This window comes from Actinia tenebrosa, unplaced genomic scaffold, assembly GCF_029948245.1.
Source record: "Actinia tenebrosa isolate PJP-AT-01 unplaced genomic scaffold, QUT_ActTen_1.0 PGA_scaffold7__59_contigs__length_16204524, whole genome shotgun sequence".
NCBI lineage: Eukaryota > Metazoa > Cnidaria > Anthozoa > Actiniaria > Actiniidae > Actinia > Actinia tenebrosa.
In genome coordinates this window covers 14,005,538-14,019,412 of record NW_028292584.1, presented here as the reverse complement: position 1 = coordinate 14,019,412, position 13,875 = coordinate 14,005,538, and the positions used below count along the sequence as shown (strand labels likewise).

General features: G+C 33.8%; 2 protein-coding genes, 1 long non-coding RNA gene and 1 pseudogene across 3 annotated transcripts in view; all 4 read right to left on the bottom strand.

Annotated features, from left to right (window-relative positions):
- Window positions 1–4,009: 4,009 nt before the first annotated feature.
- LOC148905716 (uncharacterized) overlaps window positions 4,010–13,875 on the bottom strand; it is a 44,212-nt gene continuing 34,346 nt past the window's right edge. Inside the window, exon 2 of the long non-coding RNA XR_016121706.1 lies at window positions 4,010–4,571. This is a non-coding gene — a long non-coding RNA (uncharacterized LOC148905716). The remainder of the gene's footprint in view (window positions 4,572–13,875) is intronic.
- LOC116288064 (uncharacterized) lies at window positions 6,232–7,214 on the bottom strand (annotated as a pseudogene).
- LOC148905722 (neuromedin-U receptor 2-like) lies at window positions 10,150–11,127 on the bottom strand. Its single transcript, XM_089040249.1, has one exon. The coding sequence runs from the start codon at window positions 11,125–11,127 to the stop codon at window positions 10,246–10,248; it is 882 nt and encodes a 293-aa protein (XP_088896375.1). The 3' UTR covers window positions 10,150–10,245.
- LOC148905721 (melatonin receptor type 1B-like) lies at window positions 12,110–12,988 on the bottom strand. Its single transcript, XM_089040247.1, has one exon. The coding sequence runs from the start codon at window positions 12,986–12,988 to the stop codon at window positions 12,110–12,112; it is 879 nt and encodes a 292-aa protein (XP_088896373.1).

Here is a 13,875-nt window from a genome sequence, read left to right as displayed (position 1 = left end):
AATAATATGATGAGAATTAGGATAAAGATGAAGGCTTCATGTCGTAAGATAGCTTCTTGTAAATATTGGTTTGTCTCTTGCATCACCTGCAACTATATCACTCACGAATGTTCACATCAGTTAATGATTGTGTTTACACGAAATATTATTGGCTAACTCATCTATATTTCACGATTTCGAATTAAGAAAGATCCGATTTAACAAGAAAGCCCTCAAGAAGTTAATAATTGGTTTTCTCTTAGTAAAAGCTTGTATAGTTTCGTTTGTTATATCCAAAGGTGAAAATATATCCGATGTCAGAAGTGATCTGGTATTATACTACATTAAGTTTTGCACACCACACAGCATTAGATAAGATACTAAATAATGTTTGAAATTCAAGGCAGATGGCCAATTAGCTGACTTTCTTGGCAAAACAACAAGACTTGCTATTATCCAGGTCCAAATTGCAAAGGAAATACAAAATGGAAAAGAAAAAAGCAAGCGGGAAAAGCACAATTTTAATATGAAAGGAAGAACCAATTAAAAAAAATTTTTTTTTAGTTTTATAGTGTTTGACTCGATCCTGTTAACATTGTTTTCATAATATTGGCTTGTAGATTTATATTTTGAATGTCTTTCTTGTTCAAGCTTTGCAGTTTTTTATTTTCATTTGATAAAGCTTTATTTAAAATTTTATTTTTATTCAAGTCTTATAAAGACCTGAAAGAACACGCTAGCTCTGTGCAGTGAGCAATGGCACGACTAACTGAGACATCGATTTCCTGAAACGGCCTCTAGGTTAATCTTAGAATTAGACGGTACGATTTTCGCCTACAACCATCGCATGCAACCTGTTCACGTCATACTTACGACATGAGTTCTGTCGTGTAATTCTGTCCTACAACTCACTCAAGTCTGATGTGTGCGACTACAAAAAAGTTGTAGAGTTTTAAAACGTGTTTTACAATCCTGCGATAGTCGTAGCGAAATTTGCACAAATTACCCTACCGTGAGGGAGTCTGTGGGGAAATTTGTGGGGGAGTCCGTGGGGCGATAAAAATGTCGGACAAAACAACAACAACAACACCGATTTTGCCAATAAAAACAAACCCACCAAGTGAGACGAAGACAAAATGAGATAAAGTTAATTTTACTGATGAAGAAGTTGATCTTTTAATCGGTCTCTGGAGTAAAGAGAGTGTTTTATTTAACTGTAAACACGCCGATTACTTCAAAAAAGATACAAGACACGTAGCGAGTTGTAGGTAAAATGTGGTAGGCGTGTGGATCTAATCTAAGTCATGTCGTAAGTATGACGTGAGCAGGTTGTATGCAATGGTTGTAGGCGAAAATCGTACTTTCTAATTTGGCCTTAAGACAGGGCACAGCTAACCCACAGATCGACTTGGAATTTATCTTGTCAGGTTTTGCGGATGGAGGAAAACCGGAAAACTCAGATAAAAACCCTCTAATCAAGAAGTACGAGTTGATTCTTTCATATTGTCTTAATAACTAATACATCAATTAATGCATCTTGGTCTCACAAAAGTATAATTGCTGATTTTTTTGCATACTCGGAAAAAAAACGAACATTTATTTTCTCACTTAAATTCTTCTAGAAAACGGACTGAAAGACGTGTATACGTAAAGGTTTTTTACTTGTGTCACGTAACACATCGAATATGCTCGTGACAAGTCTAGTCCTGTAAGACTAACACCAGGTCGAGGATGGCTACGCACATTACAGTGAATACAGGCACATAAGATATAAGCATATTTGTAAATATGTCTAGATAAAGCTTGTTGTGGGAGCCGTTCCCGTTCGTAAACACCATTACCAGGAATGGCTCCACTGACTACAGTGAGAAGCACATAAGATATTTAGCAATTATTCGCCGAAGGTGAAGTGAATAGCCTATACCAACTTGTGTATAACTTCTGTAACAAACAAGCAGAAACTTGCAGTTTGCATGACAAATTCACTCAAACCTTTTAGCAAACCTTTTAGGCCATACTTCGTTGCCTTTTTAGTATTGATAGGAATGGCAGTTACTTTCATTTTTTCAATTTCCTCATCGGAAATTGTAGCAAACCGATTGCCGGCAGATGCCATTTTGTTGCTGATTCAATATTCCGAGATTCAGAGGTGAATATCGTACAATATTCACCTCCAATTAACCAATGAGCGCACGCGTTCTTAGGAAGTACACAAGTTGGTATATGCTATAAGTCTATATACATGTAAACACATATATATACACCGAATCAACACATATATATATACACCGAATCCCTATAACTTTGACAATTTAGGGATATATAGTGTATCACCCTTTTTCCTATTGTCTTACCTGAATTTTCAAGGAAAGACAATATGAGGGGGATACATATACATGTATTTAGTATTTTTACACAAGTGAATATAGTAAATCCGGCTCGCTCATTGGTTACAATTTACGTCTTATGCTGTTATATTCACCTACAGGTGATATATACACCTACAGGTGAATATAACGCGCACGCGCAAGCGCACACTCGTTTGTCGATTTGTGCCGTGCTCAGAGATGAATAACATTTGAAATCAAAGGTAAAACCATGGTAAGCTCGTGAAGCTTTTTGAGTACCAATGAACTAAGATGATAACAGAGAGAATAAGAGAAAAATATCAAATGCCCTTGGCGGGAAACGATGATAACAAATGACACTTGATAACAAATGACTCTTGGTGACTCATTTGATTGAGGGTATTGGTATTGTGACCCGAGTAAGATGATAGTCGGATGTTTTGTGCAACCAAACTGTTGTCTTTATCAGTTAAATTATTGGCGACTGATTGGCTAGAATCCTTTCTTTTCCGATTTCTGGTTACGACATTTTTCTACGATTGAGCCGATTATCTGGACCGAGTCTAATCGATCCAATATAAGACAAACCAGGCTGTTTTCGAATTCTTCTTCCAACGTAATGATAAATAGAAATCTCATATCTCAAGGTCCAATAAAAAGAGCATAAAGTAAACTAAGAATACTCAAAATATGCTGCTGATTATGAAGTGATCAAAAATCCAAAATGGCTTCCTCTTCAAACAACGTGCGTGGATTCTTCCAGTGACGTCACTAGGCGAATACAATGGATTCCATGGTTACGGGAATTACCCAAAACGATTGGCTGAGAAGTGTTATCCGAAAAATGCGAAATCTAGCCACCACGATAGCTCTTTACAAACTAAAAACGTTACAAAACTCTCTCTCCGTTATTAATTAAATTCACTTGTGTTAAAGAAACTAAAACGACTCGCGTCTCGGTAAATATTCTCCGATATTCACTTCGCCTTCGGCGAATAATTGCTAAATATATCGCTAAATTGTCATCCTTATATACACATATGTGAAATACAAAATACTATATTTGTATTGTAAAATTAATGAATAATTACTTTAGAAGTCAGCTCACATGAATATCATGTAAACCCGATACAAACCTTACAATGAAAACGGTAATTAGATACAACGAATAGTGGATGTATACTGTAAATTGTTCACATCCATTTGTGTTCCCTCGAGGACAACACACATGAATCTTTTGAATTTTGGAAGGCACATGTCTCTGCATGTTTTGTGTGGGGTGGGAAGGTTGATGGAAGGCAACACGATTTGGGGCAAGTATGACAAGTATCGTCCTTCAAGAAAAAGAATAGGAAAAACGTTACTGGAATAAATACAAGCAGAAACGCAATGATGATAATTGTTTATAATTTAGATAGCTAAATCTAATAAACATCTTATCAACATACAGTCTTTAAGCAATAGAAAACTTTTTCCGTGTTTACATAGCCTGATAGCAACACGAGGGGAGGTTGGGAGAATTCGAGACAGTTATACAAACCCGAGACGTAGTCGAGGGTTTGCATAACTGTCGAGAATTCTCCCAACCCCCCGAGTGTTGCTATCAGGCTATGTAAACACAGAGAAAAAAGTTTTCTATTGCTTTTATAAAATAAATACTAAGGGAAAACATTACCACTTGCAAGAAAATAAATCTTTATTTGAATTTGATTCTCATATCAAAATACAAATTCTCCATACATCATGAACTTCGATCGTTAGCCAATCAAATTTTGTGTAATAAACGCCAAGGAGGCAAATGTGAAGCGAGAAAGAATCGCTAGCTATTTTAAACATTTATCATTCTAAAACTTTAAAACAAATACAAAGAAATGTCCAAAGATTGAATAGAAACCTTAATAAAAGATTTCAGAATTGATTATCTTTACGAAAGTGATCAAAAGTGGATAACAAGTGTCACTGTGAATGGAATTCTCGGTTGAAAGAAACGTGGTTTTGCTCAATTTGACAGCGAGAAAACATGGCAGCGAAGTTGATTGTTTCGTCTTGCCTCGAGAAGATATTTTGTGGAGCTGAAGAGCTATCGCTGGAAAAAGTTTGAAGCTGCTGACTGTTTCCTTGAAATACTTGTATTCTTTATTGGCGGTGCATTTAAATCATGAGAAAGCACGTCGCTGAACAACCGCAGCTGTCCTGACGGAGGACGTGTGTTGTAGCTCCTGAGGGAATTCTCTTTGCGGTGACCTACGAGAGATTTTTATGATATTACGATCAGAAAGACCTGCATTAGACCATAGGGTTATGCCTGTGGCCCTGACACAAGTCAAAATTTGGAACTTTGTCTTCAAAATACATTTTTGGGGGCGTTTTTTTCCTCGAAAGAAACTGTAAATTTTTAATTTTTGAACTTGTACCGGGAAAACACGAAAGTTGTGAGGTCACAACTGTGTTTACATATCCTCATGCAAACATGGCTATCAACCAATCACAGCGTGCGTACTATTTAATTTATTTTATAATATACTATATGACATGCTGTACGAACTTCCACATTTCAATAAAGTTGAATTAAGGGTGCTTAAAATGAGACAAAATCGTGCTGGATCCAGCAAAGTGATCGATGGCCTATGTCCCTGATAAATTGTTATTTTATGAGGGCTAAAACTATGATAGTCGTCATGACAGTTCATATACTGATTACCTAGTGGTTCTCAATGTTAAACTACACCTGATTTTTTCCAGACCACCTGACATGTTGGGGTGTATTTATTTTTAATTTCGACTATTTCTTAGTATTTCGATTGAATTGGATTCTTTTGATCCGTGAACATTAAATTATTTTTTAATATTTCTTGTTTCATTAAATACTGACATCAACACGAAGCTTGTCTTAATATGTTTGCCTTTAATGTACTTCAATGTGGTTTTCAATGCTAAATTACACCTGTTGTTTTTTTAATTTTAACTTCTTCTATATTCGATTGAATTGTATTCTTTTGATCTGTGAACATTAATTTAAAATTATTTTTTAATATTTCTTGTTTCATTAAATGCTGCCATCAAGATGAAGCTGGTCTTAAATGTACTTCATAATAACCAAGTCAAGAAAATCATCAAATCAATATAAAGATCAGGCGTCGCCTACTTGACTCAAGAATCATCAACCCGAGTAGCCTGTAGCATTGGTTCATTAATCAATCAGCTAAGGGTGACGTAAGATGATATTGGTGCAGTGGAAGAACAGCCACTCTGTGTAATCCACTGTTAATCCCATTAAATAAATAAATAAATAAATAAGTAGATAAATAAATAAATAAATAAATAAATAAATAAATAATAAATAAATGAATAAATAAATAAATAAATGAATAAATAAATAAATAAATAAATAAATATATATATATATATATCTATATATAGATATATCTATATATAGATATATATATATATATATACATATATATATATATACATACATATATATATACATACATATATATATACATACATATATATATACATACATATATATATACATACATATATATATATGCATATATATATATACATATATATATATATATATATGCCTTAGATCAGCTCAGTGTCAGTTGCCCCAGCGCTCGATGTGAAAGTTAGCCGAGCGCTCTTTCAGGGTATCGACAACGATGTACATATTATATCAATATTAAATTTAAAAAATCCTTTCTAGATTCCAGCTTTTAAATGAATACACGATTATATTTAAGATGGAGAGTTGCGTATCCATTAAATATAAAAATAACTTTTAAATTCCACTTGGAATTCAGTGGATGTAGAGCCACACTGTAAAAATGCCACCTTATTTTAAAATCCCTTTTATTTATTTTAATATAACGTAAATTTTCTTCGCATTGTACATTCCCTTGCTTTCCTTTATCATCAGCTACATTTATAAAACATATCCTTTAGTTCTTTTCTGAATTCAGGCATTCTCAACAAATATACAATTACATTCAAAAGAGAGTTCATGAGAAACAGGAATGATAAAGCTACATAAAGACCTGCGTCTTCATAAATGAATAACTTTTCATCTGTATTTATGATATTATAAATACTATCTGCTATAGTTTTTGGCAACCAAGTGGCTAGTGAAACGACAGTCACTATAAAGAGCGTTTTGCTTAATTTACTGTTCTCTTGGATTGTTCTGCAGTGACGAAACTTGGTGAAGAATTTCAGTTTAACCCAAATAGAGAGATATGAGAAGACAATACTGGCAAGTGACGCCGCGGGAAGAAGTATTATGCAACCACGTATATAGGGCAAAAATTGTTTGATATCGAAAAATTGGGGAAAATGATGAATAAGAAATATAGGTATTACTTGAGTGACTGTAAAAAACCACACAACTGCTATGACAAGGAAATAATGAGCTGACTTAGCAAGGCGATGATGAAATGGCCAGAAGACTGCAACCACTCTTTCAAGAGATATAACAGTTAGAGAAAGAATTCATGCAAAAGAAAACAATGCAGTTACGGCCATTAAAGTCAAGCTATCTGGTTGAGAAGAGGACAATATGAAAGCACCATGAACAATGCCAGAAATTCCAACCAGTAAATCTGCGACGGTCAAGTTCACCAGGAGGTAACTGGACTTCTTGACAAGAAATGTCTTCTTTACGAAAACTGCAAGTGCGATGGAGTTTGCAACTGTAATAGCAAACGCTAGAGGAAAGCCTGTTCGTACCCATAAATAATCCCATTCGTTATATATTTCCAAGTTTTCACTGGTATTCTTCAGTACTCCACTCAAAGACATTTTGACCTCGAAGATACGTCGTCAATACGCTCCTGGCTCAGTAGAGAAAATGGTCCTTTAAAGTCGAACAACATTGGTTTTTATTAAATCTTTACCTCTTACAGTGCTTCTCAATTACACGTGTGAAATCTCATTTTAGTCCGATGAAAATCTAATAAACATCTTATAAACATACTGTCTTATACTATATGACATACATTAATGAACTTCAAACTGACATCTCAACACAGTTATGATAATAATAATAATAACTTTATTTTGTATTGCGCAAATTCTACATAAATATTCAAATGCGCATCACAAACAACTGATAAACTAAATCATTATAAATTCAAATACATACGTGATTAGTAAAAGAACTCAATAAAAATATACATACAAATAAGAAAAATATCAATGCAAATAATTTCTAAATGAAAATGTCTTAAGCTTAGATTTAAAAGATGAAATAGAATTGAAACATCTAACTTCAAGGGGAAGATTGTTCCATAATTTAGGCCACCGAAAGTTTTCTTAGAATAAGATGGAGGATAACTGAGGAGAATGTCATGGTCATTTCCCCTAAGATTATCAGTTGAAGACGGCATCACATAGATAAGATCGATTAAGTAGCTCGCTGCCAATTGGTTGAGTACCTTAAAAACCAACAATAAGATCTTAAACACAATTCGTTGGTTCACTGGCAGCCAGTTTAATTCAAAGAGAAGTGGAGTGATGTGACAGTATTTAGGCATTGAAAATATCACACGAGAAGAAAGATTCTGGACTCCCTGAAGCTTTTGAATCTGATATTGTGGGATACCAAACAGTAGGCTATTGCCATAGTCTAGTCTGCTAGAAATAAAAGCATGCACCAAGGTCTCAGTACTTTTCCTAGATAAGTACTTTCTAATACGCCTGTTATAAATATAGAAGAAAGCAGAGCTACGTAACTTAGTTATGTGCTCACTTATATTTCGGCAGGAATCAAACAATACGCCAAGATTTCTAACGCTGGAAGTTGGAGATATCTCAACGCAACCAATTTTGATACCTCTAAGACATACCTTAGACCATTGATGCTTCGTACCAACTAAAAGCAATTCAGTCTTATCATCGTCGAGTTTAAGTTTATCCTCAGACATCCAAGACCTAATTGCAGCTATGCAATTTTCGACAGCAGAAAGAGCATCCATTTGTTCATCAATATCATTTGGAGAGAAAGAGAGATAAAGCTGAGTATCATCAGCATAAACATGGACATCTGGAAGATAACGATCAGTAATTTCAAAAAGTTTACTAGCATATAAAACAAAAAGCAGCGGACCTAAACAAAAGCCCTGAGGAACACCCCATTTCAGATCAAAAGTTTCAGACAAGACATCATTCACAAGTACTTTAAATGATCTTCCAGATAAATAAGATTTAAACCAACAGAGTACAGATCCATCAAGTCCAAACTTATACTGCAGTCTTGATATCAAAATACTAGCTATGATCAATAGTATCAAAAGCCGAGCTATACTAAGGTCAAGAAGCACTAATAAAGTGACATTGAAAGTTGAGGTAATGGTGCATAAAAAAAGACAAAATCGTACTGGTTGGTCGAGATGGCCTATGTCCCTGATAAAATTTTATTTTATGAGGGCTAGCACTATGGTAGTCGTCATGACAGTTCATATACTGATTAACTAGTGGTTCTCAATACTGACATCTCCTGCCGTTAGATCTAATTATGGAAAATTTAATTTAAGCTATATTGTTCCAAACATTTGGAACAACATTGATGAAAAAATCAAATCATTATCTTTCAAATCTTTCAAAGTAAAAATGAAAATTTCTTGTTTACAAAGATATTAATTTCCTCCAGAATCCCTAATAAGCATCATGTATATTTATAATTTATTCCATGATTATCTGTTAACTTTGTCATATTTTTTTCTGTATTGTATTTACAATATATATCTATATCTAATATAAAAAGATTCAATCATTTTTCATTAAAGATCGATAACAATTATATTACATCCATATTATATACCTATAATTATAAAATTACATTGAATAAGTATTTCTATCATTCTCTCAATTATCAATAATACATCTATATATTTTTTCATTATCTGTATGATCATATACTACTATATATGATTTGTACCTTATTATCATTTATAACTACGGCCTACTATATCTTAATTAATCTTAGCAGCTCCTCAGCTCGATTAGTCTAGCTATCCTGAGTAGCTATTACCAGTACCTGTTTTAATATTATCTTGTAAGTAAGCTTATGATAACAAAGCTCAATCATTCAGTATTAAACTACAGCTGTTTTTTTGTTGTTTTTTTTAAATTTTAACTTCTTCTATTTTTGATTGAATTGTATTCTTTTCATCTGTGAACATTAATTCAAAATTATTTTTTAATATTTCTTGTTTCATTATATACTGACATCAAGACGAAGCTTGTATTAATATGTTTGTTTTTAATGTACTTCAATGTGGTTCTCAATCCTAAACTACACCTGCTTTTTTTTTTTTTTTTTTTTTAAATTTCAAACTTCTCCTATTTTCGATTGAGTCGTATTCTTTTAATCTGTGAACATTAAATCATTTTTTAATATTCCTTGTTTCATTAAATACTGACATCAAGATGAAGCAGGTCTTAAATGTACTTCATAATAACCAAGGCAAGAAAATCATCAAATCAATATAAGGATCAGGCGTCGCTTACTTGACTCAAGAATCATCAACCCGAGTAGCCTGTAGCACTGTTCATTAATCAATCAGCTAAGGATGATTTTGGTGCAGTGGAAGAAGAGCCACTCTGTGGAATCCACTGTACATATTATATCAATATTGAATTTTTTTAAAAAACAGCAACTAGAAGTCACACTAGTAAATAGAGATGTTCCTTATTTCCTTTCTGGATTCTAGCTTTTAAATGACTACACGCATATATTTAAGATGGAAAGTTGCGTATCCATTAAATATAAAAATCAACTTTTAAATTCCACTTGGAATTCAGTGGATGTAGAGCCACACTGTAATAATGCCACCTTATTTTAAAACCCCATTTATTTATTTTAATATAACGTAAATTTTCTTCGCATTGTACATTCCCTTGCTTTTCTTTATCATCAGCTACATTTATAAAACATATCCTTTAGTTCTTTTCTGAATTCAGGCATTCTCAACGAATATACGATTACATTCAAAAGAGAGTTCATGAGAAACAGGAATGATAAGGCTACATAAAGACCTACATCTTTATAAAAATACAAAGTTTCATGCATATGTATGATATTATAAATACTATCTGCTATAGTCTTTGGCAACCAAGTGGCTAGTGAAACGACAGTCACTATAAAGAGCGTTTTGCTTAAATTACTGTTCTCTTGGATTGTTCTGCAGTGACGAAACTTGGTGAAGAATTTCAGTTTAACCCAAATAGAGAGATATGAGAAGACAATTGTGGCAAGTGACGCCGCGGGAAGAAGTATTATCCAACCTCGTAAATAGGGCCAAAATTGTTTGAACTCGAAAAAATGGGGAAAATGTTGAATAAGAAAGATAGGTATTACTTGAGTGACTGTAAAAAACCACACAACTACTATGACAAGGAAGTAATGGGATGACTTAGCAAGGCGATGTTGGAATGGCCAAAAAATGGCAACCACTCTTTCAAGAGATATAACAGTTAGAGAAAGAATTGATGCAAAAGAAAATAATGCTGTTACGGCCATTAAAGTGAATAAATTTGGTTGGGAAGAGGACATTATGAAAGCACCATGGACAATGCCAGAAATTCCAACCAGTAAATCTGCGATGGTCAAGTTCACCAGAAGGTAACTAGACTTCTTGACAAGAAATGTCTTCTTTAGGAAAACTGCAAGTACAATGGAGTTTGCAACTGTAATAGCAAACGCTAGAGGAAAGCTTGTTCGAACCCATAAATAATTCCATTGGTTATATATTTTCAAGTTTTCACTGGTATTCTTCAGTACTCCACTAAAAGACATTTTGACCTCGAAGATACACCGTCAATACGCTCCTGGCTCAGTAGAGAAAATGGTCCTTTAGAGCCGAACAACATAGGTTTTTAATACATTTGAGAAAACATCTTTACCTCTTAAAGCGCTTCTCAATTACACGCGTGAAATCTCATTTTAGTCCGATGAAAATCTAATAAACATCTGATCAACATGCTGTCTTATACTTTATGACATGCTTTACTGAACTTCGAACTGCCATCTCAATAAAGTTGAGTTAATGCTGCTTAAAAAAAGGCAAAATCGTTCTGGTTGGTCCATGGCCTATGTCCCTGATAAATTGTTATTTTATGAGGGCTAGCACTATGGTAGTCGTCATGACAGTTCATACACTGATTACCTAGTGGTTCTCAATGCTAAACTACACCTGATGTTTTGCCAGACCACCTGACATGTTGAGGTGTATTTATTTTTAATTTCGACTATTTCTTAGTATTTCGATTAAATTGGATTCTTTTGATCCGTGAACATTAAATTATTTTTTTAATATTTCTTGTTTCATTATATACTGACATCCACACGAAGCTTGTCTTAATATGTTTGTCTTTAATGTCCTTTAATGTGGTTCTCAATGCTAAACTACACCCGCTGTTTTACTTTATTTCAACTTGTCCTATTTTCGATTGATTGGTATTCTTTTGATCTGTGAACATTAAATATTTTTTTAAACATTTCTTGTTTCATTAAATACTGACATCAAGATGAAGCTGGTCTCAAATGTACTTCATAATAACCAAGTCAAGAAAATCATCAAATCAATATAACGATCAGGCGGCGCCTACTTGACTCAAGAATCATCAACTTTTAAAAATCAACTTTTAAATTCCACTTGGAATTCAGTGGATGTAGAGCCACACTGTAAAAATGCCACCTTCTTTTAAAACCCTATTTATTTATTTTAATATAACGTAAATTTTCTTCGCATTATACATTCCCTTGCTTTCCTTTATCATCAGCTACATTTATAAAACATATCCTTTAGTTCTTTTCTGAATTCAGGCATTCTCAACGAATATACAATCACATTCAAAAGACAGTTCATGAGAGACAGGAATGATAAGGCTACAAAAATACCTGCATCTTTATAAATATAAAAACTATGTATATGTATGATATTATAAATACTATCTGCTATAGTTTTTGGCAACCAAGTGGCTAGTGACACGACAGTCACTATGAAGAGCGTTTTGCTTAATTTACTGTTTTCTTGGATTGTTCTGCAGTGACGAAACTTGGTGAAGAATTTCAGTTTAACCCAAATAGAGAGATATGAGAAGACAATAATGGCAAGTGACGCCGCGGGAAGAAGTATTATGCAACCACATATATAGGACAACAATTGTTTGATATCGAAAAAATGGGGAAAATGATGAATAAGAAATATAGGTATTACTTGAGTGACTGTAAAACACCACATAACTGTTATGACTAGGAAGTAATGGGCTGACTTAGCAATGCGATGTCGAAATGGCCAAAAAACTGCAACCACTCTTTCAAGAGATATAAGAGTCAGAGAAAGAATTGATGCAAAAGAAAACAATGCAGTTACGTTCGCTAAAGCGAAGCTATTTGGTTGGGAAGAGGACACTATGTAAGCACCATGAACGATGCCAGAAATTCCAACCAGTAAATCTGCGATGGTCAAGTTCACCAGAAGGTAACTAGACTTCTTGACAAGAAATGTCTTCTTTAGGAAAACTGCAAGTACAATGGAGTTTGCAACTGCAATAGCAAACGCTTGAGGAAAGCCTGTTCGGACCCACAAATAATTCCATTCGTTATATATTTTCAAGTTTTCACTGGTATTCTTCAGTACTCCACTGAAAGACATTTTGACCTCGAAGATACGCGGTCAATACGCTTTAACAGAAGCTCAGTAGAGAATATGGTCCTTTAGAACCGAACAACAGTGGTTTTTAATACATTTCAGAAAACATCCTTACCTCTTAAAGCGCTTCTCAATTACACGCGTGAAATCTCATTTTAGTCCGATGAAAATCTAATAAACATCTTATAAACATGCTGTCTTATACTATATGACATGCTTTATAATTACTGAACTTCGAACTGCCATCTCAATAAAGTTGAGATAATGGTGCTTAAAAAAAAGACAAAATCGTGCTGGTTGGTCGATGGCCTATGTCCCTGATAAAATTTCATTTTATGAGGGCTAACACTACGGTAGTCGTCATGACATTTCATATACTGATTACCTAGTGGTTCTCAATGCTAAACTACAACCTTTTCAATATTATACTACAGCTGTGTGTTTTTTTTTTTCTTTTTTTTTTTTTTTTTTTTGTTAATTTAAATTTCAACTTCTTCTATTTTTGATTGAATCGTATTCTTTTGATCTGTGAACATTAAATTATTTGTTAATATTTCTTGTTTCATTAAATACTGACATCAAGATGAAGCTGGTCTTAAATGTACTTCATAATAACCAAGGCAAGAAAATCATCAAATCAATATAACGATCAGGCGGCGCCTACTTGACTCAAGAATCATCAACCCTGATTAGCCTATAGCACTGTTCATTGATCAATCAGCTAAGGGTGAAGTAAGATGATATAGACAAAGGGATGTGAAGGTTGTTGAAGAGAGGCTTCTGGACTTACTTATAGACGAACATGTCTCAAACTGTAAAGAGAACACACTGGGACCTTACTTTACCATTTCCATCAGATAAAAAGGAGGGAGCAATGAATAAAATGAAAT